Below are 25,614 nucleotides of genomic sequence, written 5' to 3' on the forward strand. Positions count from 1 at the left end.
ATCCCAATAGCCTTGTTTATTGAACACCGATATGTGCCAGACATACTCTGTGTTTTATTTTTATTTAGTTAGTTGTTGTTTTTTTTTTTTAATTTTTTATTTATTTATGATAGTCACAGAGAGAGAGAGAGAGAGAGGGAGGCAGAGACACAGGCGGAGGGAGAAGCAGGCTCCATGCACCGGGAGCCCAATGTGGGATTTGATCCCGGGTCTCCAGGATCACGCCCTGGGCCAAAGGCAGGCGCTAAACCGCTGCGCCACCCAGAGATCCCTATTTAGTTAGTTTTTAAAGATTTTATTTATTTGACAGAGAGACAGAACAAAAGAGTGCAAACAAGCACCGCACACAAACGAGGGAAGGGGCAGGGAGAGGGAGAAACAGACTCCCTGCAGAGCAGGGAGCCCGATAAGGGCCTTAATTTCAGGACCCTGGGACCATGACTCAAGCTGAAGGCAGACACTTCATCGACTGAGCCACCCAGGAGCCCCTGTGTTTTATATGATCTTATTTAATCCTCCCAGAAAGCCTGTGCATTGGTGGAATTATTATTTTCATATTATAGATTCATTGATTTAACAAATATGCCTTTAAGACTTAGCAAGTGCCAAGTACCATCACAGGCACCAGGAACGTAACAGTGAGCAAAAGAGAAGAAAATGCCTATCATAATGAGGCTTTTTTTTTTTAAGATTTTCTTAAGAAAAAAAAAATATTTTTATTTATTATTCACGAGACAGAGAAAGAGAGAGAGAGAGAGAGAGGCAGAGACATAAACAGAGGGAGAAGCAGGCTCCTCGCAGGGAGCCGGATACGGGACTCAATCTTGGGACCAGAATCCCGCCCTGAGCCAAAAGCAGACTCTCAACTGCTGAGCTACCCAGGCATCCCATTGAGGCTTGTATTTATTGATGGGAACACTGAGATTCAGAGAAAATGATGTTGCAATGAGGCTTTAAATATTTAAGTAACTCATTCCCAGCTCTGGTTCCACAGTACTTCTGCCTTGTCGAAGGAGACAGTCAAAAAATATTTCACTGAGGAGGTGATTATCAGTGCAAGGACTCAGGGACTGAATGAAAAAAGAATGTCCAACTTTAAACAACAATTGTGGAACTCTGGCATACCACAGCTATCTCCTTCCCAAGTCTCCTCAACCCAACTGTGCAACAACAGACTCTCCACCTTAAAGAACCTACAACCAAAAGTAAAACATGAACACAGTTGAGATCTGAAGCCAGGATCTTAAAGGGCCGAGCTGAATGTCTCATTTGCTCTCATTGGTGAAGCATGGTGTTGCTCTCATTGGTGAAGCATGGTGTTGCAACTCAGCCCTACAGGAAGCTGTAGCACCCAGATGAAGACTGACAAGTGCAGAGTCATGTAAACTTCAGGTCTGGTAAAGTTCGGCGGGGCAAAGATAAGGAATGGAAGAATGAAATATTACACTTAATAAATGTTAGACTATAAAATCCTATAAGTGCCTTCCTCTTAGTATTATATTGCCAGTACACACCATATATGGTCGGTCACTAACTACCATTTTTTTGCCAAGCCTTCCACTCATCTAGTGCAACTTCTTTAACCAATTTACTCTATAGAGAATTTTGAGAAAACAGAGCTGTACTGCAGAATAAAAGTTATAGAATTATGGAACAATTTCTTATAGATTATAGAAAAATATGGAAATTTAAGAACAGTGGTGAAAAGAACATGCAAGTTGAGATTTTTCAACAAAAAAGCTTAAGTTTCACCATGTAATACTTGCCGCTTTTTGTGGCTCAGCTGAATGCTGAATCCAAATGATTTCTGATGTTTTCACTATACCATTTACATTTACATTACCATGTACATTTAGGTCGGTTTTTTTTTTTAAGATTTTTTATTTATTTATTCATAGAGACACAGAGAGAGAATGAGAGTCAGAGACACAGGCAGAGGTAGAAGCAGGCTCCATGCAGAGAGCCCGACGTGGGACTCGATCCAGGGTCTCCAGGATCACACCCTGGGCTGCAGGCGGCACTAAACCGCTGCACCACCGGGGCTGCCCCTTTAGGTCAGTTTAAAGAAGTTTATATGCCACTAAAGAAAATACACAATTAGGGCACACTGCCACAGATAACAGGTTGGCTGAATGGGTTAAACCAAGGGTTCTGGCTTTGATTGCTCTTGTTGCCCTGTACGTGCTATTCTGTACATAACCAAGGTTTAATAAGCTAGAAGGTAATGAAATACTTACCTCTGAAAAAAGTCCACTTCCTGTAAAAATTTTTCACACATCCCAAATAAGGGGTCAACTCTGTAGAAAGAAAAGAGAAACAAACAATACACATACTTTGTTTATGTAGTCTTCCAATTGAGGACTAAATTCCCAGAAACCTGAGTCTACCTAAAAGGAGAATGAGAGTACATTATCAAAATTATCTCTAAGAGAAAAGAGCAGACTCCTAGTGGACCTGGGGGTGAAATATCTGCCAGTACCCAGACCTGATTCAAACACTGCAATGACTGTTAGGCTCAAAATCAAGGACTGTCACAGGCCACGCCTGACATCAGACTGACGTAAGGATACAGGACAGAAGCACAGCTTGTGGGCAATGCAGCATCATACTCCTCCTTTGCGGAAGTCCTCAAAGGTGTCCAGTCAGCAGTCCACAGAGCTTTCTGGGAGCTCTGATCTTGCCGTGGACAGCTGAGGTACAAGGAGGTAACCTCTACATCTGGTGAGCTTGGAGACCATCCTGGGTTAGAAGTCTCATGCTTCACAGGTGCTAACATCTCTTGAAACAAATCCATAGGCATACCTTCCAGTTAGAAGAATCATTGCACTCAATGGAGGCCAAAGCTATGGTATCTGTACCAGGTAATTACAGTTCATTGATGGTTCCTTCTGTTCTACATGCAATTTTCTCAGTCATCATTTCTACTATGGCAGCGTTACCTAGTAATATAGCTAATGCTACCAGGTTTCTAAGGAACAGACTAAAAAATTAACCAAAGGTCAGATTCTCATGCAGAAGGGGAAAAGGTTTTGTTACTATTCTGCCCAAAGACAATGTTCTTTCTTTACTAACTTGACTCTTTATTTCTTGTAATTTCTGAATAAAACTTTTCATTTATTTTCATTAATGTATTATTCATTACAGGAATAAAGTGCCAGTGAAGAAAAACACTATTTCCTTATATAAAAACATGGGGAAAAAATGAGGTTTTTTTTTGAAGATTTAATATTTATTTATTTGAAAGAGAGTGCCCAAGAGCAGGGAAGCGGCGGTGGAGGTGGGGGTGGCAGGGAAGGGCAAAGGGAGAGAATCCTGAAGCAGACTTCCCACTGAGTGCAGAGCCCTGCGTTGGGCTCAATCCCATGACCCATGAGATCATGACCTGAGCCAAAACCAAGAGTCAGTTGCTTAACCAACTGAGCCACCTAGGCACCCTACTGGTGTTAAGGCTCTTAATAACCTAGTTTAGTCTTTCTTCTGAAATGTAAGCTCCATGAGAATAGGGATTTTGTATTAATCATCCTGATATATATTTCCTGACACAAGCAGTTATTCAATAAATATCTGCTGAATGAACAAGTAAACGAGAAATGACAAATGGAAACTTACTCTACAAGCAACACACATTTGAATTCTTTTCCTAAAAAACAGGTAGCACTTGAAACTTTCTTAACTCTGATAAACTACCAGAAATGGAACTGAAATTTGATAGTGAGGTTCACCTACTGAAGATCTCCAGGAGAGGGCTGGAAAGGACACCTCCAGCTAAGCAGAGGGTGAAAGGAAAGCAATTCGGCCAAGCAGCATCAATTTGGGGCCTACTTATATAGAGTCATCTTGGAGAGCTTCCAAAATAAAGATTTGGGAACCCTCTCTTAAGCCCCAAGCAGAGCAGAAAGCCTCAACTACATGCTATGTGAAGTAGGTCTTTACCATTAAGAACATCCACTTTTTTCTTGACATGAAGAAGGAAAGCAGGAGAAAAGTGAACTCCACTGGGCAAACACTGACTTGCAGGTGACTTGTAATTGTAAGTATGCAAAGACAATGGGAAATTACTAGACATTATAAAGTTAATCAGAGACCAAGCAGACCTCAATGAGATAAAGTCAAGGCAAGAAAGTACAGAAAACTTTAAACATTCTAATAAATAATGTCAGTGAGATTAAAGAGGAGTTGTGAAAGGATACTGCACTGATAAATCAAGAGAAACTGCTACAGAAAGGGCACACAGAAGAAAGCACACTTGGAAATGAACAGCAATAATGAAATCAACTCAATAATAAAGGAATAGTACAATGAAAAGTGAGGAAAACTGAAGCAGTAACCTAAAAGGAGCATATTAAGGAATTTATGCAGAAGAGTAGAAAAACTAAGAAATTGAAATTATGAAAAAAAAAGATAAGAGATAAGGAAAACATCCAGAAGACACAACATCCAGTATGACAGACTGGAGTGGATGCAAGCAGTAGTGATTAGAGAAACAATGGAGGGGAAAAGGTCCCTGAGTGGAAATTATACTTCTGAGTCCCATTGAAGGTCAGTGAAAACACTGAAAAGGAACATAAACCTACACATATCTTGGTAGAATTTCTGAATTCTTAAAAAAAAAAAGTTGGTAGCTCTGAACCAAGAAAAATAAGCTCCCTATAAAGGAAAGATAACCAGACAGACATCAGACATTCTAACTGTAACATTAAATACTAAACAGTAACACAGCAAGATTTACAGAGTTCTGAAAGAATTCCAATTATGTATAAGAGCAAAAGAAAGGCAGTTTCAGACATGCAGGGTCTCATATACTTATTCAGAAAAACAAGAACTACAGGAACTAGACCGTGTTCTAGTCAAATAGTGAATTAGAACAAGGAATTTCAAAAAGCAACTGTGGTACCAAAAAAAAAAAAAAAAGTGGTGAGCAATTTGGAACTAATTCTGAAAAAGTACCTAAAAGATTAATGCATACTTTAAGAGAAGATTTTTAAAATAAGAGATACATAATAAAAACATAATAAGCTGAAACTAAATTCCAAATTATTTAACAGTATGAGACAAATAAAAACACAACTTTCATCTTGATCTGATAGGATCTTGCTGGAAGTAACCATAAAGTCTATTTAACTTTTCACACTGATAAATATAAGTTGAATGTATTTAAAATATAAGTAAAAATACTATTTATATACTAATGTCAGCTAACATTTATCAAGTATTTCTTGAATGAGTCAGGCAGTATTTTAAGAGCTTTACATATAATAATTTGGTAATCCTTACAATGATCCTGTGAGGGCAAAGCAGATATTAGTATTATCCCAGTTTAACTCGTGGTTAACAAATTGAGGCACAGAAGCATTAAGTAACCTGTCTGAGGTCACTAAGTTTGCAAATGGTGGGAGTCAAGATCTGAGTCTAAGCAACAGGAACCACAACCCTCTTAAGCTTCTACTGCCTCTCTTTTGAAAAGGTTAGAAGTAGGGTCAGAACTTTCAAACCCCTGGAAGAAACAAAGAAAACCACCAATCTAACAAAAGTCAAGAAAGAAAAAAAAGGAAGGAAGGAAGGAAGGAAGGAAGGAAGGAAGGAAGGAAGGAAGGAAGGAAGGAAGGAAGGAAGGAAGGAAGAAAGAAAGAAAGAAAGAAAGAAAGAAAGAAAGAAAGAAAGAAAGAAAGAAAGAAAGAAAGAAAGAAAAAAAGAAAGAAAGAAAGAAAGAAAGGGTGCATACAAATGGAAAGTGTAAAATACTACAGTACTAGTAAAGATCAAATATATTACAGTCTTTGTATAATGATGTGGAAACATAGAATATCGCTGGATGAAGTGAAAAGGAAGCAGAGCACAAAGTATAGTACGATTCCATTTTATATTAATACATACACATTTATAATCCATATGTATTTAACTAGCTTGGGAAGAGTCTGTTGACAGTTGTTTTAGAAGGGGTAGATTGCCAGAGAACCTTCACTTACTCTGCAATATTTACATTTTTTTACAATAATCATACACACTCTGAAGAATATATCTATCGTCTTTTTTTTTTTTTAATCTATCATCTTTAAATAAAAAAGTGTAGATGCCAAACTAGCACCTATCTTTGCTCAGCTATGACTGGCAAATAGTAGGGATTAAACATTTGTTAAATGAATGTATGGCTGTCTGTAAGATTAAATCACTACCTGATTTTATCACTGTCAAGATAAGTGAAAAAATAAAATAACATTCAGAATGTTCTTTCTGACCTGGTATTTTTCAGTGCTTACTTAAATACATTTCTTTCTCTATGCTACTTTTAGACTGACATAACCAGTAGACTGAGTATCAGATGTGTCTTCCACCTGGGAATGAGCTACTACAATGTATCAGATCTATGATCCCACCATCCTTTATTTTGTGAAACATCAAGAAACAAAAAACCCCGCTTTCAATCAAAGTATGGCACATCATCAAAATATCTTATTTCAGACAAGTTAAAATTTAAATTGTGCATTTCAGAATCAATTAAATATGGCAATTCTTTTTTTTTAAAGATTTTATTTATTTATTCATGAGCGACAGAGAGAGAGAGAGAGAGGCAGAGACACAGGCAGAGGGAGAAGCAGGCCCCATTCAGGGAGCCTGATGTGGGACTCGATCCTGGGTCTCCAGGATCACGCCCAGGGCTGCAGGCGGCGCTAAACCGCTGCGCCACCTGGGCTGCCCTAAATATAGCAACTCTATTAGAAAGTCTAACAGTGAGCTCTTACTATGTACCACGTACCATGTTAAGTGCTTCTCCATGTATTATCCTATTTATTCTTCATAAAAATGCCGTAAGACAGATGCTGTCATCATTCTCTTTTTACAGACAGGGAAACAAGGCACAGGGAAGCTTAAAAAAATATCATGCAAAATCTAACAACCAATAAGTGGAGAGGTATGGGTTTGAACAAGGTAGTCTCACTACACAATACATTCAATCTTTTCTTTTGTGTTTAATGCCTGGGAGAGCTTATGAGTCCCTTAAGAAGAGAAAAAATGGCTCCTGGCGCTAAATTCTTAAAGAGATCCAGACAACAAGAATGTCCTTGTTGCTTATGAAGTCCTATGTTGTGCTGTAGGCTACAGAGAGCCAGTAGAGGGGTTTTCCAGAGACCTAGTTTGACCCAAAGATAGAACCCGGAATATCTGGAAAAAACGAAGAATTGGCCCCTTAGCAAATTTTTCCCAATATCTTTTCACTTCTCATTAACCGTGGTGAGATCTCTCAATGTATCCGTAAGTGTCTTTGAAAGGACTGTGCCACCCTTTTGGCTGGCCACACATCTTACCCTCGAGTAGTCCGTGCTGTTACTATAAGTTGCAAGGCTTTGGCCTGCAGCCTCATGTGATGTATAATCACCACCTGTTTATTCTCCACACCACTGTACATGAATTCCATTTTATAAGTCTCTTCCATGATCTATAAGAAAGGTAATTAATGATCAGTAAAAATATCATAACAGTCTTGAGAGGAGCACAGAATTCTAGGCGAAAATTCTGAACTAAATTATTTTTTAATGCTTATGCTTTAACACTGAACTGAGATTATTTAAGTGCCTATGGTGAGAGAAATCAGGACAATCTGAGAGATTAATATGTATTGAGAGAAATTAACATAGTGTATCTTATGAAATAAAATTGTAAAGCACTGCTTATTGCCCTAAACCAAAACTACTGTGCTGTGGGAACAAATGAGTAAACACTGTATGGAAGCCCAACCCTAGGAAAAGTCCTCAAGAATTTGGCATCAGGAACCATTAACCATGTATTAATCATCCAGGCAATTGTTCTATGTGCCTGGTCTACTGAAGGGAGTTTGAACAGAGAACAAGTGCAGAAAACAATGTCTATGACCCAGTGCATTAAGTTCTTGCTCTATTCTACCCAAATCAGCTACTCCCATCCAAATGACACTTCTCTCGCCATTCTGTGCCTCCCTTCCTGAGGGTTTTGAGGTCAGAGAAAGGACTCCAGGCTCTCCGACAACTGGCAGAAAAATAAGTTAACTAATTACACAGTGCCTCAGTTTTCCTATCTGTAAAGAGGGAAGAAATAGCCCCCAAGTCATAAAATTTAAAGAATAAAATGGAGCATGGAAAGCGTTTAGCACAGTATCTGTCACCCAGCAATGATAATTCCTTTGCCCTCTTTCTTCTAGGCTACTACTCTCTGGTCCCATCCCTCCCATTCAGGGGCTCTAGTCATTAGGTTCTACTCCCCTACAATAAGCTACACAGCAGATCTTCAAGGAAGTCTGGATCATAGGAGAGATTAAATAGAGAAATGGGAAGAAAACACAATGGGTATCAGAAGATCTGGGCTGAATTTCCTAATTCTACTACCTACACCTCTATAAATTTAACCTTGCTAGGCCTTAACTATTTAATCTATAAAATGACTTAATATTTATTCTTCCTAATGAGACTACTGTGTTAATTAAAATAGATTTGAAATCATTTAGTAACTATAATGTAACAGTGATTAGCTTGCTACTGGGTCATAATCACTGCGTCATATATAGACTCACTACCTGGAAGACAGGTCCCAGAAGAGTTCACCAAATCCCAATGCTTATGAATGAAGGGAAACTGATCAAAGCTAGAAAGAAATAAACTCAAGGTACATATAATTAAATGCTATTTAATGAACTGAGGAGTACATAAGGACATTTTAATATTCAAGAGATGGTGCAGGCTAAAAATAAAAACTTCAAAATGAGTTCAGATACATTTTCAGATGAAAGATTCATGACCGTATTGATTGGATTTTAGTATATCTGAAATACAAACTGATAATATTTTAGAACACTAAAGCTACTTAGAAATCATCCAGTTAAGTTGCCATATTTTACAGAGAAGGAAAAATCCAGGAAGTTAAGCAACTTCAGTTATCACCCAACAAATTAGAGGTCAACCTGAGACTAGAACCGAGATCCCCGTCTCCAAAGTGACTGCTGTGTGGGCTAATTATGCTGCTTCTCCTATTACTAACTTCTGTCATGGGCTGGAACTGAGGAGGGCACAGCAGAAGCGTGGAACCACGTGAAAGCCTCTGGTTCCAACTTAGACAATTCTGGACAGAGATCCATTTGAGAAGGTCCCAATATGCTTACCTGTTTTGCTGCTGCGGAGGCCAAGTCACTCTGCTTCAAATATAATGGGGCAGCCACATTCCATAACTTTTCTTGCAAGGCCTACATAGACAAATCAGGAGAGAAAAGAACACAGAGGTCACCAAGATTGGCATATATCATTTGAACCTTCTGTGTTTGTTTTGCTTTGGAAATCTACTGGATTAGGACTTCCTCTCAATCTTATTCTTTTAAGCTAGTAAGCCCTGTTATAAAGAAAGAGGAAACCAAAGGTCTGAATTCCTCCTCATTCAATCGAATTCCTGGTTCTAAGGCCCTATATTCAGATCAGACCAGTGCTTGTAAGCAGAGGGCAGGAACCATGTAGGTCTCACCAAAATGTGCAAGCAAGCGAGCTTCCAGGGCTCTCTCCCTTCTTGTTCCTACTGCCACTAGGCTACCTTGGCTGCCTAAACCCTTCTTCCCTGACTGTGGTTCTTTTATTTTGCCCCATGTTCACTCCTTTGAAGAGCCCCATCACCTTATTGACATATCCACATTAGAAATCTAGGAGCTTTTGTAGGTTCCTCCCTCTCCCTCAATCTCTCTATGTTCAAAACTATCACTAAGAGCCACAATTATACCTTTCATATCTCTCCTCTCAGCTGTATGGCCCCATTTCTGATCTCTTCTGTAGTCCCTTATTTTCAGTCCTTCTTAATTGTAGACATAGCCTAATACCTTTACAGAAAACCTAGACTAACAATGTCCAGTGGAAATATAACACAAGGGGCTCCTGGGTGGCTAAGTCAGTTAAGCGTCCAACTCTTGGTTTCAGCTCAGGTCATGATTTCAGGGTTCTGGGATCAAGCCCTGCATTGGGCTCCCTGCTCAGGAGAAGTCTGCTTCTCCCTCTGCTTCTACACCCCCACTCCATTAATAAAATCTTTTTTAAAAAAATTGTAAAACAAACCTTACATATAATTTTACATTTTCTAGTAGCCACATTTTTAAAAGTTGAAAGGTGAAATTAATTATGAAAGTAGTTTACTTAACCTAGTATATTTAAGATATAATTCCACTATAAAATCAGTATTCTTTTTAGATTAGTATTTTTTAAAGTTAATAGTTTATATTCTTTTTTCATACTAAGTCTCAGAAATCGCGTGTATTTTGCATTTATAGCACATCTCTTTTTTTTAAAGTTTTTTTTTTAGATTTTATTTATTTATTCATGAGAGACACAAACACAGAGAGAGAAAGAGAGAGGCAGAGACACAGGCAGAGGGAGAAGCAGGCTCCATGCGGGGAGCCCAAGTGGGACCCGATCCCGGGTCTCCAGAATCACGCCCTGGGCTGAAGGCCGCGCTAAACCGCTGAGCCACCCGGGCTGCCCTTATGGTACATCTCAATTTGAACTAACATTTCAAGTACTCAACAGTCACATGAACCTGGTGACTATCCAGGTAGAAAGTAGCTGGTCTAAACTATACATACAAAAAATTTTAAAGCACCCAAATCATACTACCCTTCACAGAGTAGTTGTTTTTGAAAATTCACTTCTAATCATTTCTTATATATATGCTTTTTATATAGTTGTACTGTAAAAGCAGAATTGTGTATGCTTTTTTTTAATACATAACATTATACTATATTTTGTCATGATGCATAATTCTTCATAAAGATCATTACTGGCTACAGAATATACTGTCAGTAGATATGCCAAAATTTACTTAGCTTTTACCCTATAATCCATACCTACCTGCCTGCCTGCCTTTGGTTCTAAGTCTTTATCCCTTACCTACCCTGCCATTCCATGACACTGAATGAACAACATAGTTCTGTGTTCTTTGTAGGAATAATTTCTTTTCTTTTCCTACTATAGAAAAGTAGATTCTTTTTAAAGACCTGCTTGTATTCCTATGGAGAAGATAGCAAGCCAAAAAAGAACCAACACTGACATGGCACTCACTATTTATCAGATACTAGGCAAAGGGCTCTCACACACTCTGCTTGTTACCAACCCTTACCTAAGTAGAATTATCAGCCCTGTTTCATGGAAACTTGGAAAGGCGAAACAACTCTGCAAAGACCGCGGAAGAGTTTTTTGGGATAATGAAAATGTTCTGTATCTTGACTGTGGTGGTAGTTCCACAGGTATATATACATTTGAAAGAATCTATCTTGCCAAACAAGAGCTGTCTAAATCCCAACCCACTTCAGTGTACACACCTCCTTCCACATATATACACATACCTGCAAAACCCTAAGCTCACACATCTTAAGTAAGAAATAATTTCTAATGACTCCATTTATTCTGGCTTTGGTCAAATATCAAAATCACTTTATTCTTTTTTAAGATTTTATTTATTCATTCATGAGAAACACACAGAGAGAGGCAGAGACATAGGCAGAGGGAGAACCAGGCTCCCTGCAGGGAGCCTGATGAGGGACTTGATCCCAGAACCCCAGGATCATGACCTGAGCCAAAGGCTCAACCATTGAGCCAGCCACCCAGGTGCCCCTTACAATCACTTTAAAGACTAACGATGGGGGAAAAGAAAAAGACTAACAATGCTTGGAACTAAACCCAAGATAAAGGCTTATCAAGTGAGAAGGGGTCTCCTAAGTCCTAAGCCTAAATTTAGAACAGACCTCTGCTGCAGAAGGTGAAAGCTAACTGAAAGCTTCCTTTCCTGGCTACCAATTGTGTGTGTGTGTGTGTGTGTGTGTGTGTGTGTGTGTGTGTGTGTGTGTGTATATACAATCTGACTACCTAATACGGAATGTCAGTAAGGTGGCTATTTTAAGAACAGTGAAATCAACCTTTAATTAGTAAGATTTGGGCAAAGTGAAATCGGCATTTTAAGAAAATAATATAAAAGTTCTCTGCTAATCAAATTATTTAAAAAAATGAAAAATCTTGGATTCTAAAGAAAATGATTATCCAATCTGCTCTAATTATATAATGATAAATGAAACCTCCCAAATTAAAAAATGTAAATTCCCACACAAGTTAACAATTCTTTAATTAGAGACTAATATAATTACACTGCAGAGTACATAATGTTTCCACTGCTAAGCAGCTGCATAAGACTGTACATATTTACACTTACAGCCTCAAGAACTGCCAAATCCATTAAAGTGCTTTCTTATGTATTTTATGCACATAATAATCACAATCACAAACATAATGGATCCAAACTAACCTTGATGAGAAGAAGCTGACACCGAAGATAGGTAGCCGAGAAGTCAGCAACTCCTGCTAGTTCAGACTGAAGTTCTCCAAGTCTTTGCAGATCCCTGGAGTCAAGAAAACCCCAAGCCCAACATTGGATTGGGAGAATGACAGTCACATAAAGATCACATCAAAAGCATTTTACCACTTTATACCTAGTAAATTGGTCATAAATTTTTAAATGATGGCACCCAAGGCTGGAGTGGTTATAATGAAATTGGTTCACTCACATTTTGATAGCAGTTTAAGCTGATACAAATTTTTTAAAGAAAATTTTATTTATTTATTCATGAGAGACAGAGAGAGAAGGAGGCAGAGACACAGGCAGAGGGAGAAGCAGGCTCCCTACAGGGAGCCCAATGCAGGACTTGATCCCGGGACTCCAGGATCATGCCCCGGGCCGAAGGCAGATGCCCAACCACTGAGCCACCCAGGCATCCCTAGGCTGATACAATTCTTTTGGAAAGTAAAACTGTACTGCTGTAAGTCATACATATGGCCAAATATTTTGATCAGTAGCTTTATGCTGAGACATAATACTAAGAGAAATATCGAACAGAAATGAAATGCTTTATGCCCCACAATATTCCACTCTTATACTGGAACACTCTACAGATGTTAAAATATAAAATGGTAATAAAGTATATGACCTTAACTACGTGAAAACTCTATGTAGGAGAAAAATACAGCAAAGTGGTTTTCTGGACAGAGGTATGAAGGTACTTTTTACCCCCTTCTCCCAATTGGGCTTTATTTTCCAAGTGTTTTATATTATAGACAAGTATTTTTTGTATCATCAGGAAAAAAAATTTTTTTAAGATATTGTAGTAGATTTTGTTAGCTCCCTACCCAGTTAGCCATTCTCTACATTCTTCCTAACTGAACCTTGATTTTGTTCAGGGAAAGGTGTCCTCAAACCCATTTCCAGGTAGACTCCGACCAAACTAAGCCAATTTGTATATGTCATCTCCTTGGCTATGTGACCTAAGTTGGCCTTCTTAGTCCTAATTGAAGGACTTCTATTCCACACTTGGAGCAGTTTGGATATTGTCTCTCTGTGGGTCTGCCTCCATCTCTATCACACCCTAGACTGAACAAGAGTAGTTCAGATTAGTCCTGATTGCCACTGGCAGCCATACAGTAACTCTAAAAGAACAAAGCCTTGGGATAAAGCAAATGTTGAGGACAAGTAAAATCCAAACAGACAGAGAACTGGGTCTATAAAGATATAAATGAACTACTTGACCATACCATACTTAGAACTGCCTCAGATTTCTATTCATATGAGAAAATAAAAAGCCACTGTAAGCTAGTTTGAGATGAGGTTCCCGGATATCTGAAACTAAAAGCATCCTAGCTGGATACCAGTATAGAAAAAGTGAATGCAAAAATATAAAACCCAACTGCCTGTGGGCAAGAAAATACAAAGTGGTACACACAGATAAAATAGTTATGTGGGGGTTGGAATTACTGATTTAAATTTTTTAATTTTTTGAATAGATAATACGTACCTAGTTATAGGATTAAACCAATAAGGTACAGATTTCAAAAGATACTACAGGATATGCAATTAAATTAGTCCACCTTCCTATCCCAAGGTGCTGCTAACCAGTACAGCTTTTCCAGGGGCAACTACCATTCGCAGTTTCTTTTAAAATCTTCTAAGGATACACTATACATCTACAAAACCCCCACGGTTTTTCTGTCTTCTTCTTTGGGGAGAGGTGTGTGTGTACGTATGTGTGTGCATGAGTGTGTGTGCCCATGCATGTGTGTATGTGTGTGAACTAATTATCCATTTCAGAAAGCATTCATGCAAAGCTATCTTGTTTTTTAATGACAACATCCAAATTTTAAGTAGAAATGACAGCTGTAGAGAACCTGAAGATTTGGGTCACAAGGGAAGCGGAGCTGCAGGGTTGGCATAACATAAAATTTCACAATAGCTTATACAAAACTGTCCATTTGACTAAGCCCCTCCCTCTAATCTCATGCAACTCTAAGAGCGAATGCTGTGTCCTATGGACCTTGGTATTAGAAGGAGATACCCTAGAAAGGAACACCAAATGAATTATTTCCAAAGTGACTGAAGAAATTGGGGCCTGTGGGTTATATATCATCTGAGAGTTTTGGTGGCTTGAGGGGTTCCTGGAGAGCTAGCTCATGTGTTGGAATCCAGCACAATAAAAGGCAAGACCCTATACTAGCTAACCATACCTGCGAAATGCTACAAGATGCCAGCTGGTCTCTCTTTCACATCTCTGATATCTCCCATACAAAGACAGCCTCAAATCACTTTATTTCTAAACCGCTTCCTCTCCAGAAGATTCCGCCTCCTGTTATAATTACAGAGGCCATGACCAGCTGACTATACATTAGCTGATGGCTGCCAGGTGTTAAGCTATTCTACAGACCCTGCACTGAAGCAATTGTTCTCAATTGTACAGAACAAGATGTAACCCAACCAGCCATGGGAAATCCGAACTACTATCCTAGGAGCAAAAAAAGAAACATGCTAGCCCTAGACAAAATGCTGTCATCCTACTGTCTCCTCTCTGTGCCTCTTTATGCCTACAATCCTCAGGAAGCCTAAGCTTAAACATCCCTCAGGAAACTATGAACTCTTTAATGAGAAAGGTACAAATAGCACTTCTATGTGCACTATACTAGGTGTGCTAGGTGTTTCTTTACTTGAGCCCATTCAATCCTAAGAATGTGAACTGCAATTAATCCTACTTCACTAAGAATGAAAGAGAAGATCAGAGATTAAGCGGTTTGTCCAAGGTCACAGGATTAATAAATGGCAAAAACAGGCCTTGAACTCAAGTCTGGCTGAACTTCAAAAGCCCTTAAAAATAATAATAATAATCCTATCACATTATATTTCATTGATTTGGTATTAAACTCTTTTCATTTATTTATCAACTACATCAAATACAGATGACAACAAAACTGATTTACAACCAGCTGCAAATTAAGCCATATTTATACAAATATGATTTGGGAGGGCAAAAGTGCCCCTCCCAGGAATACAAACTTTAGCAATCCTTTGTCCACATGATGGAAATAAGCATTTATAAAGTTTGGACAGAATTTATTTGCAAAATATCAAGAACATGCCTACTATGTCAAATGAGTCACAATTTAAATTTTATTATTTAAAAAAATAAAAATAAATTTTATTATTTTTAATTTTTTCCATGATTTAAATTTTAAAATAAAATTTCATAAATGACCAACTATACACTATGCAACTGCTATTCTCAAAATACTTTCCACATGTCATGATAATGATCTTCACAATGATCCTATGACCAGCTACACAGTACCCTCAAATTACAGATGATGGAGTTGAGGCCCAAGATCACGTACCTAGGAAATGATGAAAACTAAGGCTCAAACCAACTCCTTTGGATTTTATATCTCATTATACTAGACACTTTGTGTTAACCAGAAACAGCAGTGTGACCAGACGGAAAAGCCGAGTTAGACCTGTGTTCTAGTCCAGGACTTTGCTATTCTGTCCTGGACAGTTTCCTCCCTTCTTCACTTGATGAACTTTATTCATTCTTCAGGTAACTGCTTAGCCATCTAAGGAAGGGGTAGGTGCTGCCCTTCTGTTTTCCTAGGGAACTCTGTACTTCCCATACTGCAGCATGTAAAACACAATAATACATTTCTTATTTACCTAGCTACTTCCCCAATGAGGCTGTCAGATCCTTAGCAGCAAAGACTATTTTATTTACTATTGTGCCCCTTCTGCCTAGCATCTGATGGATATTTAAAAACCATAACAAATGAATGAACCCCAGCTCCCTCACTCATTTTAAAAATGGAATACTTTTCATAAGATTGTTTCCAAACTCAACTCATTAAGCACTTAGAAGAGTGGGTTCATAGGGGGCACTTAAAAGACAGCAGCTCTTATTATGATCAAGAACAGGAGAGCCTTACAAAACATCAAATCTATATACATCTGGAGGTGAGATATGGCCAGAAGAAAATGCCATCTATAAAATTCTTAAGGGGCACCTAGGTGGCTCAGTCAATTGCCTGCCTTCAGCCTGGGTCATGATCCTGGGGTTCTGAGATCAAGTCCCACATCAGGCTCTCTGCTCTGTGGGGAGCCTGCTTCTCCCTCTCCTTGCAACTCCCCCTGCTCGTGCTCTCTCTGTGTCAAATAAATGAATAAAAAATATTAAAAAAAAAATCTTAAAAGTCTTCATTCTTGGGTAAGCCATCACAATGACAGTTCTTCAATAAATATTTACTGAGCTCCTATATGGTACCCAAGGTACAATGGTGAAGACAAAGCAGTTAAGTCCAATTCTAGAAACAAATCATCTCCCAGAACCCTAAGTGAAACACACTTTCTATAGGTGAGATCTCGTTAGATTAAATGACTGCTTGGATTACAAACAAACGGGATGGCTTGCGTATGATGGTGAAGTTTGTTTTAAACTAGTACCAACAAGGGCGCCTTGGTGGCTCAGTTGGTTAAAGCATCCAACTCTTGGTTTCAGCTCAGGTCATGATCCCAGGGTCCTGGGATCGAGTCCTATGTTGGGCTCCCTGCTCAGCAAGGAGACTGCTTCTCCCTGTGCCCCTCCCCCTTGTCCCTGATCTCTCTCTCTCTCTCAAATAAAATCTTTTTAAAATAAATAAACCAACAAACAAACTAGTACCAACAAGTAAGTGATCAGAGTCCTAATCAGAGAAACTTCTGTATGAAACTCTAACATTTCACTTTTCCACAACTACTGAAAAGTTAAATTCTGTAGAATCCCAGGGGTCACCTGATCAAATAGGAATCGCCTTCATTTCAACAAGTCACAAAGTATAAATTTTAGAGTCAAAACCAGATTCAAAGGCTGGTTTGCTACTTCTTAGCAAATTGCTTCACCTCCCCAAAGTTTCATTTCTTCTCTGTGAAACGGTAACATCTAACTACAATAACTTTGTAAAACAGAGTAGGTCATCAATAACTATTTCACCATCTGCTTTTCTTTCCAGATCTTTCACCACCTTGGCCACCCTCTTCAGAATGCACTGAAGTTAGAAACAGTGCCCACGACTGACCACAGAACTGGTCTCACCAGCCTGAAGCCCAGCAGGACTATTACCAGAACATGCAGGCAAATCAGACCAAAAGGTGTTTACTGAGCACCTACTAATAGCCAGCACTGCAGCTGATGACCAAATTGGCTTGCTTTTATTGCATTTTGTACTTGCTTTAGTGCCAATAGGATAAAAACAGTCAAGAACAAAACTTCAATGTTTACTTAGGTGAGGATGAGTCAGAAAGTGGAGCTTATTTTCCTGGGCTCAGGGCCAACAACTTCAGATAGTGGCCTCTAAAACTAATGGCTTTAAGGGAGCAGGGGGAAAAATCATGATTGAGGCATCACTTCAGGGTCAACCAACTATTTCTGTAAAGAGTCAGGGTGCTGCTTAACTCTGCCACAAACCTTATTTACAAAAGCAGAAAAATACTGCTTTTGTTAAAGGCAAATGGATTTCAATTTGTTTCACATAATTCAGGACATCTTAACAAAGTCTGACAGTCTGCTGGTCCCCAATATCCTCTCCTCCTTTCTGAGTATCAGAGTCACCAAATGTTAACTAAGAACTGGTCACCCAGAAAAAAGACTGCATTTCTTAGCTCCTAGCAGCTCAATATGGCCATGGCCATGTAACTTAAGTTCTAGTCAATGGGATACAAGTAAAATCAAAGCATGCAACTTGGGGACGTGCCTTTAAAAGGGAGTGGGGGAAGAAATGATGCCCTTCTCCTGCTCTTTCCTTTCTCCTGCAGCCTGGAATACAGAGGGGACAGAGTTTGAATATTTAGGCAGAGAACACTTGATGCAGAAGACAGAGGAAGAAATGCGCCTAGGATCCTGATAACCATCTCAGCTCTGCCCTCCCCACGAGAAAGAATGAACCTTTCCTCCTATATAAGTCACTGTTATTCTACGTTTTCTGTCACTCATCCTAACTAATACACAAGAAAAGAAAAGCTAAAAACAGCCTCTTTGTAACTCTTCAGTTTTGTTCTAATCATCAATCCAGTCATGAACACAAAGAGCTTTTCTTTGTAATATGCTCAAACTCCAATCTAATGCTAATATAAACAGGTCATAAAACCATGTGTGAGTGCAGGCAAACAAGACTCAGAAACACTAGCAACTGCCAACACTAGAAATCAAAACAGCTATGCTGAATGTTAACAAGTGTTAATAATTCTGTCAAAAGAAAGGGATGGTCATCTCACCGGATGGTGAACTCCAGCAGCTCCTGGGTTCCCTGAGGGTCCAGGTGCTGAAGACTGTACACCCTTTCAAGGCTCTGCTGCAGGAATTGATGGGACGGGTCCTCATGGGGTGCAATACTGGGAGAAACAGCCGATGACACTAGTTTTCTACCTGGTAACTAAGCAAACATAGTAGGGTTATAGTACCATCAAATTCTATGGCTCAGCTTCTGGTAACACAAAGAAACAAACAAACAAAAAAATGCAAGTTTTTTTTGGAAAGGGAAAACAGGTGAGGTGATTCTGTAAATAACCTTCTTCTCATTCCCTAGCTTCAGTGGAAGAAAGGGAAAGAGAGAGAGAGAGAGAGAGAGAATGAATACAGTCTACACAACATAACCACAAGCTGCAAGGAGAAAAAGAGAACAGAGAATATCACATTCTATTGCTAACTGAAATTAATGAGCTAACCACACAAAAGGGAATAAAGTTCAATCTGTTGCCACGCTTATTTTTAAACTTTATTTGACCTTTCACTTCATAGGGAAATGACAGTTTATTCCCAAATAAATTTATGTAGCATGCTATCAAAATGTTTTATAGGATAATTATAATATCTTGTTCATATTGCTAAAAGTACTTACCTTTCAAGAAAGCGATGGAGGAGAACAAAGACAATTTCACTTTCAATTTTGTAACTTACACAGTTTAGATTTTCTAACCATGTACATATGTTATTCTAAATAAAGTCATTTAGGGACTCCTGGGTGTCTCAGTGGTTGAGTGTCTGCCTTTGGCTCGGGGCGTGATCCTGGAGTCCTGGGATCGAGTGCTGTATCGGGCTCCCTACAAGGAGCCTGTTTCTCCCTCTGCCTATGTCTCTGCCTCTCTGTCTCTCATGAATAAATAAATAAAATCTTTAAATAAATAAAGTCATTTAGAATCTCCTAAACAGAGATGAGTTAACACAAATGAAGGGCTTAGAAAAGTGCCTGTACAGTTAGCATTCAGTAAGTGATTACCAGTATCATCACGGCTCATTAAATTTTTTTTCTTTTTGTATCTCTAAGATTTTAAAAATAACAAAGGTTTTACTACTAAAAAATAAACTCATTGAGAAATTATGGCTTTATGTAATCATTAAAATGTTGCACAATCTAATCTTTGGTCTAGGGTATATTGTTCCAGACTCCTTTTTCTTGCCTAATATAATTTAATCAGTAACACAGGGACATTCAAAATATGAATCTTCTTAAAAAGTAATGGATACAAAAGCAAAAGTACGAAACAGTGCAAGAGAGCCCAACAGAGAAAGAGAATGAATGAATGTGTTTTCAAAGAAAATACAGCCTGCTTTCTGCTCTTTAACAACCACAAAGGAGCCAAAATCAAAACACCAAAAATAATGACAAAAGCTGTTTTCAACATACCCTTAAGGCAGGAACAAGATGAGAAAGACTGTCTCGGAGGTAGGCATAGTGCCTGAAGGTATGATCTGAGAACAGTGCTGGCATTGTTGGACAGGTTTTAGCAGCATTAAAAATAAGAACCAAAACTGCAATGTCTGAGGGATGAGTGGGTTAAGTAAACCTCGAGGTTTAAAAAGTTGAGTTTGGCCAGAATCTGGTGCCCCCAATTCCCACCCTCAAGTCTCATTAAATGACAATTTTCTAACAAAGAGATGCAAATTTAAATAAAGAGATACATTACCTCACTCCAAATTACACCAATTATCAAAGGTTTTTTAGAAAATGCCTGATGCTGCAGAGAATAACAAATCGAAACTTCCGGTACATGGCCAACTAAAGTTCATTTGGGCACAGTATCTCTTGGTCATAATTTGACACTAGACAGTAAAAGTCTTTTGAATGTTGAGTAATTCTACATCTCAAATTTTATTCTAAGAAAATAAGCATACAGTACAGAATCATTTATAATAGCAAATAATCAGAAACAACCTAAATGTCCCAAACCAGGAGAATAACCATACTATTTGATGGAGTATTATGCAATTGTTAAAAATTCTATTTATGAAGAATTTATAGTATCTTATCACATTTTCTCATAAGTGAAAAAGCAGACTCTAACATGTATAGTATATTATACGTAATTATAAAGTATTTGTAACTATAAAGTAATAGCTATAAAGTATTTGATGATGAGATGAATCATTTTAAAAAATACAGTTACAGGGCAGCCCCGGTGGCTCAGCAGTTTAGCGCCGCTTTCAGCCACGGGCGTGACCCTGGAGACCCGGGATCGAGTCCCACGTTGGGCTCCCTCCATGGAGCCCGCTTCTCTCTCTGCCTGTGTCCCTGCCTCTCTCTCTCTCTCTCCCTTCTGTCTCTCATGAATAAATAAAATCTTTAAAAAAAATTGAAGATCTTCCAACTTTAAAAATATATATATAGTAACAGCAAAATCTCAATACCAAGCCTTAAAAAAGAAGGAAATACACCAAAATGCTAACGGTTGATTACTTTGACTAGTAGGGCTTTGGATGTTAAGTACAAAGTTTCTTCTTTCAACTTTTTTTTTTTTAAGATTTATTTATTTATTCATTCAGAGAGAGCGAGAGAGAGGCAGAGACACAGGCAGAGGGAGAAGCAAGCTCCATGCAGGAAGCCCGACTCGATCCCGGGTCTCCAGGATCACACCCCGGGCCGCAGGCGGCGCTAAACTGCTGCGCCACCAGGGCTACCCTTCTTTCAACTTTTTGGACTTTCTTTGTATATTAATTTTATAACTGAGGGGAAAAATTAACAGAGGGAAAAACAGAAATTAAAAAATAAACACAGTTTCCAATCTTCTGTATGTATCCCTATAGAAGAGTCTGCTATTTGCCTACCCAATATCCATTCCAATTTTTTTAAAGATTTTATTTATTTATTCATGAGAGACACAGAAAGAGAAAGAGGCAGAGACATAGGCAGATGGAGAAGCAGGCTCCCCGCAGGGAGCCCGATGCAGGACTCAATCCTGGATCCCAGGATCATGCCCTGAGCCAAAGGCAGATGCTCAACTGCTGAGCCACCCAGGCATCCCAGTTCATAGGTTTTAAAACCAAAGATGTCTGGCTCTGAATCCCACATGTACTGCTTAAAGAGTTATATAGCAGATCAGTGGTAAATGTATAAAGCATGAAACAGTGTATAATATAACAGGTGCTCAAGAAATGATAAAAAATACTACTAATAATATTGGTATTATATAACAAATGTGAATTACTGTGAAAACAAGAATAAAAGCTAAAAATAACTACTAGGCTCCCTCAGGATATATTCTTACTTAAAAAAAATGAAAAAAATTAAACTCAGGACCACCCCCCCTCCCCCGCCAAGCTATACTACAGAAGAAGATGACAAGCAACCCATCACATCAGCCCAGTCTGTCCTAAAATCAGAGGATACAAGCTGGATCATCCATGTCTGGTTCAGCTGTGTCAAAAAATGGATGGGTGCTCAGGAGCTCTGGCACCAAGGGAAGCACCAGGGTTGGATGCCGACTTCCCAGAAACTTCAAGCACCTGAAATAAACAAAATGAGAGCCCATCTTAGTAACTTAATAATAAAAGCTTTAAATGTACTGGGGATTAGAATCAGAAAACCTGATTCAGAATTACAAATTCCCAACCACCCATTTTTGCTACACCTATGACCTCAAATAAGTGATTTAATTATTCTGGAACTCAGTTAGTTCATCTAAAAAACTGCTATCATGAAAATTAAAGAGCTGGTATGGCATAAATTACTGCTGGTTATTTAAACAACAGCCATATTCTCCAACTTCCTTGCCAAGAGAACCCTGATTTTATTCAGGTATCAGGTAGGTGCTCAGAGAAGATAGGCTCAGCTCAAGGGCTCAACTACAACTGGCCTAAATCCATCATGATAATCCCATTCCCATTTTCCAGTGACTGCTTTGCAGGTAATAAAGTAACCCATTTCTGGTCAAAGAAGCAAGAAGGGAAGTCTGGTGAGGAGCTACTCAGGAGTGTTCTCCTAGCCAAAAAGAGAAATGTATGAGAGGGAATGCCCTTTCCTTTCTGCCTTAACATATTGTCTTATGAGGCAGCCATCCTGCAAATATGAGAAGAAAGCCAGGAACTGCAGAGAAATCAACCAGAGTTCTAACCCTGTTAAGCTGCTGAATGACCAATTCTAAAACTGACTTCCTGATTTGTTATGCCAAAAAATTAGAACTTACTGTTTAAACAACCTTTAATGAGATTTTCTATTACTTGTAGGCAAAAGCATTCTAACTGATATCCTGGGGAAGGTTCTGAAATCAGAAGTGACCTGATTTGAAACATGAAAATTAGTAACTGTATAGCCTTGGCCAGGTATGTTTCTAACCTACAAAAAGGGATTAAAAATCATTACCTCATAGAGTTGCTGTAAGGATTAAATGAGATTATGAATAAAAAGTACTCAGCAAAGTGTCTGTCACATAGAATTCAACTAGCTATTATTAAGTAACTATTAGTTAGCTACTATGACAACATGAAAACCTTTTACAAGCTATAAAGAACTACATGTGCACTGGTAACTATGCATTTCTATTATCTTTTGTTAAGTTCTGGTTTAGAAGGTGTGCTGAATCGAAAAGAAATCCTTCTTTCTCTCTCTCTCTCTCTCTTTTTTTTTTTTTTTTTTAAGATTTTATTTATTTATTCATGAGAGACACAGAGAGAGGCAAAGACACAGGCAGAGGGAGCCACAGGCTTCCTGCAAGGAGCTCTGGGACTCGATCCTGGATCCTGGGATCAAGCCCTGATGCGTGAAGGCAGAGGCTCAACTGCTCAACTGCTGAGCCACCCAAGCGTCCCATAAATCCTTATTTCTGGGGCTGTAACAACAAACACTACAAAGTAATGAATTATCAAATAAATAATACTCTGCTTTCCACCTGGCAAAGAGAGAGGAGATTACCATGATCAGAGATTTCACAAAGGAGATGGGACTTCCCCAGGGACAGAAAAACAAATAGACTGGCAATGGAGAGGAAACAAGCATCATGAAATTCATGCAAATATGGAATACAATAAGTATCCTATTTAAAACAGTATTGTTAGGAAAGTTTACCTTTCCCCATTCTGCTTTTCCTTCTACGTGGAAAGAATTTAATGCACCAATTTTCTGAACTCTCTCAGCTCCTTTAGTCTTGTATTTCAGGGGACACTATAAATGTAGTTTGGCCTCCGGGTACCACTCCTTTATTTTATATCTCCTATTCTATTCGGGTCACCCAAGCATCTGGGCCTCTCTGAAACTGGACTTCAATTCTGACTTGTAATATTTTTTCTACTTACCTACATATTTCCTACTTCTCTCCTTTCCTGATATTAGAAGGCAAGGCCTCTGAATTGAATCCATTTTTAACTCTCCACAGTTTCTAACACAGTGATCGGGTTATACAGCCAAGTGCTCCATAAGCATGTTGAATGAACTAAAGATACATAAACAGGACAAACTACCTCCTTCAAAGCTTTCATTAATGTATCTATCTTTCAAAATGTCTTAAAAATATGTCACTGTGACTATTCCTTCATTCTTTTACACATCCTTTTTTGGTATTCCTAAGTAAAGCCACCATTGAGGGAAAGAAATGAAAACTCAAATGACAATTAGAATAGGTTACTTTCAAATCTTTTGGAGCACCAGAAGGTAAAAATGCTTTCTGTCTACAATTACCCAATAAAGGCAGTCTCAAATAAATATGCAGGGTGAACCAAATAACTACATATCTAATTTTAAGGCAAAAAGAATGTTCTGTGAAATATTCCATAACAATCCCTTTCATCAAATGGAATTAATTATTCCTTCTGTGTCACTGCAGAACTACACATACCAATACAGGTGTTTTTCCCCATTACAACCCCCACACCCCAAATGACTGAGTGCTCCCTGAAGACTCCTCCCCTGGTATTTTCTGTTTTTAATAGATTCTGCAAGTACTTGATCTGACACACCGTTTTCTATTTTTAGTAACAAATTTTTCTGAAAATCAATGAACTATACTGCTGGAGTGATCTTATCTCATAAGCTCACTTAAATATTCGGAGCACAACTATATACATTTTATAATAAACATATGCAAGCAGTTCTTCAAACAGTAATTCATGAACAATGTTAAGTCTGACTCTAGTCAGTAAAGATAGAGGTAATCAAGGGGAAAATACGATAGTGATTTTCCATCTGTAGACAAAGTGCCAGTCCTGCCTCTAATCTCTACAATGATAGCTGTGATCTGTACAAAATGCAAAACAGACAAAGAAGTGATTATTATTATTATATAAGAGAAAAAGGAATCTAATCAACTCATCTCTGTACCTCTGGCACTTACCACAGGGCTTGGCACATACTAAGTGTACAGTAACAGGCACATATTATCTGCTAGGAGGATGGATGGACAAATAAGTAATCTAAAAATGTGATATTCAATTTAGGAATCAGACTCCTGAGTGCTCAGTTAAGTTGAATCAGGTTTCTAAATTGAAGGCAAAATTGAGGGCCATACCCTCAGATCCACTGAATATGCCAATAACATACATTTACCACATTATTGGACTCAGTGAGCAAATGAGCAAAAAATCCTTACTTCCATATAGAGTCTCTATCAGTAGGGTACTTGGTTAAATTTTTCAGCAGCTCCACCAGTGCAAGATGAATCCCTTCTTTAGTCGAAACATTAGTACAGCATAAAAGTTCGTGAAGAGCCTCTCGAATATCTCTGGACGAATCCTTTTAAAAAAGATAATAGTAATAGCAATAATAATAATAACAGCAGTCACTATGGATTAGCTATTACAGTAGAGGGTACAAGTTACCATGGGACCACAGGGTAAAGAGTCCCAATTTTCTGGGAGGGGAGGGGCTAGGAGTTGAGAAGACCTCACAGAAGAGGTAACACTTGAAAAAGGCTTGAAGAATTCATTCATTGGCTCATTCATTCATATAAATTCAACATTTACTGAATATTTATTTATTTATGTATGTATGTATGTATGTATGTATGTATGTATGTAAGTAATTCTTC

The 25,614-nt window shown here is 38.4% G+C and overlaps 1 protein-coding gene across 2 annotated transcripts in view; it reads right to left on the reverse strand.

Moving 5' to 3' along the window:
• Nucleotides 1-25,614, reverse strand: part of INTS4 (integrator complex subunit 4) — a 111,239-nt gene that overhangs the window by 9,010 nt on the left and 76,615 nt on the right. For both annotated transcript variants that reach the window (XM_077867176.1, XM_077867177.1), the window contains exons 12-19: nucleotides 25,177-25,319; nucleotides 21,987-22,102; nucleotides 20,007-20,140; nucleotides 18,598-18,755; nucleotides 12,295-12,388; nucleotides 9,128-9,208; nucleotides 7,305-7,435; nucleotides 2,238-2,297 (exon numbers count right to left, since the gene is read on the reverse strand). In XM_077867176.1, the coding sequence (XP_077723302.1) occupies nucleotides 2,238-2,297; nucleotides 7,305-7,435; nucleotides 9,128-9,208; nucleotides 12,295-12,388; nucleotides 18,598-18,755; nucleotides 20,007-20,140; nucleotides 21,987-22,102; nucleotides 25,177-25,319 (917 nt within the window). The remainder of the gene's footprint in view (nucleotides 1-2,237; nucleotides 2,298-7,304; nucleotides 7,436-9,127; nucleotides 9,209-12,294; nucleotides 12,389-18,597; nucleotides 18,756-20,006; nucleotides 20,141-21,986; nucleotides 22,103-25,176; nucleotides 25,320-25,614) is intronic.

This window comes from Canis aureus, chromosome 23 (genome assembly GCF_053574225.1).
Source record: "Canis aureus isolate CA01 chromosome 23, VMU_Caureus_v.1.0, whole genome shotgun sequence".
Lineage (NCBI taxonomy): Eukaryota > Metazoa > Chordata > Mammalia > Carnivora > Canidae > Canis > Canis aureus.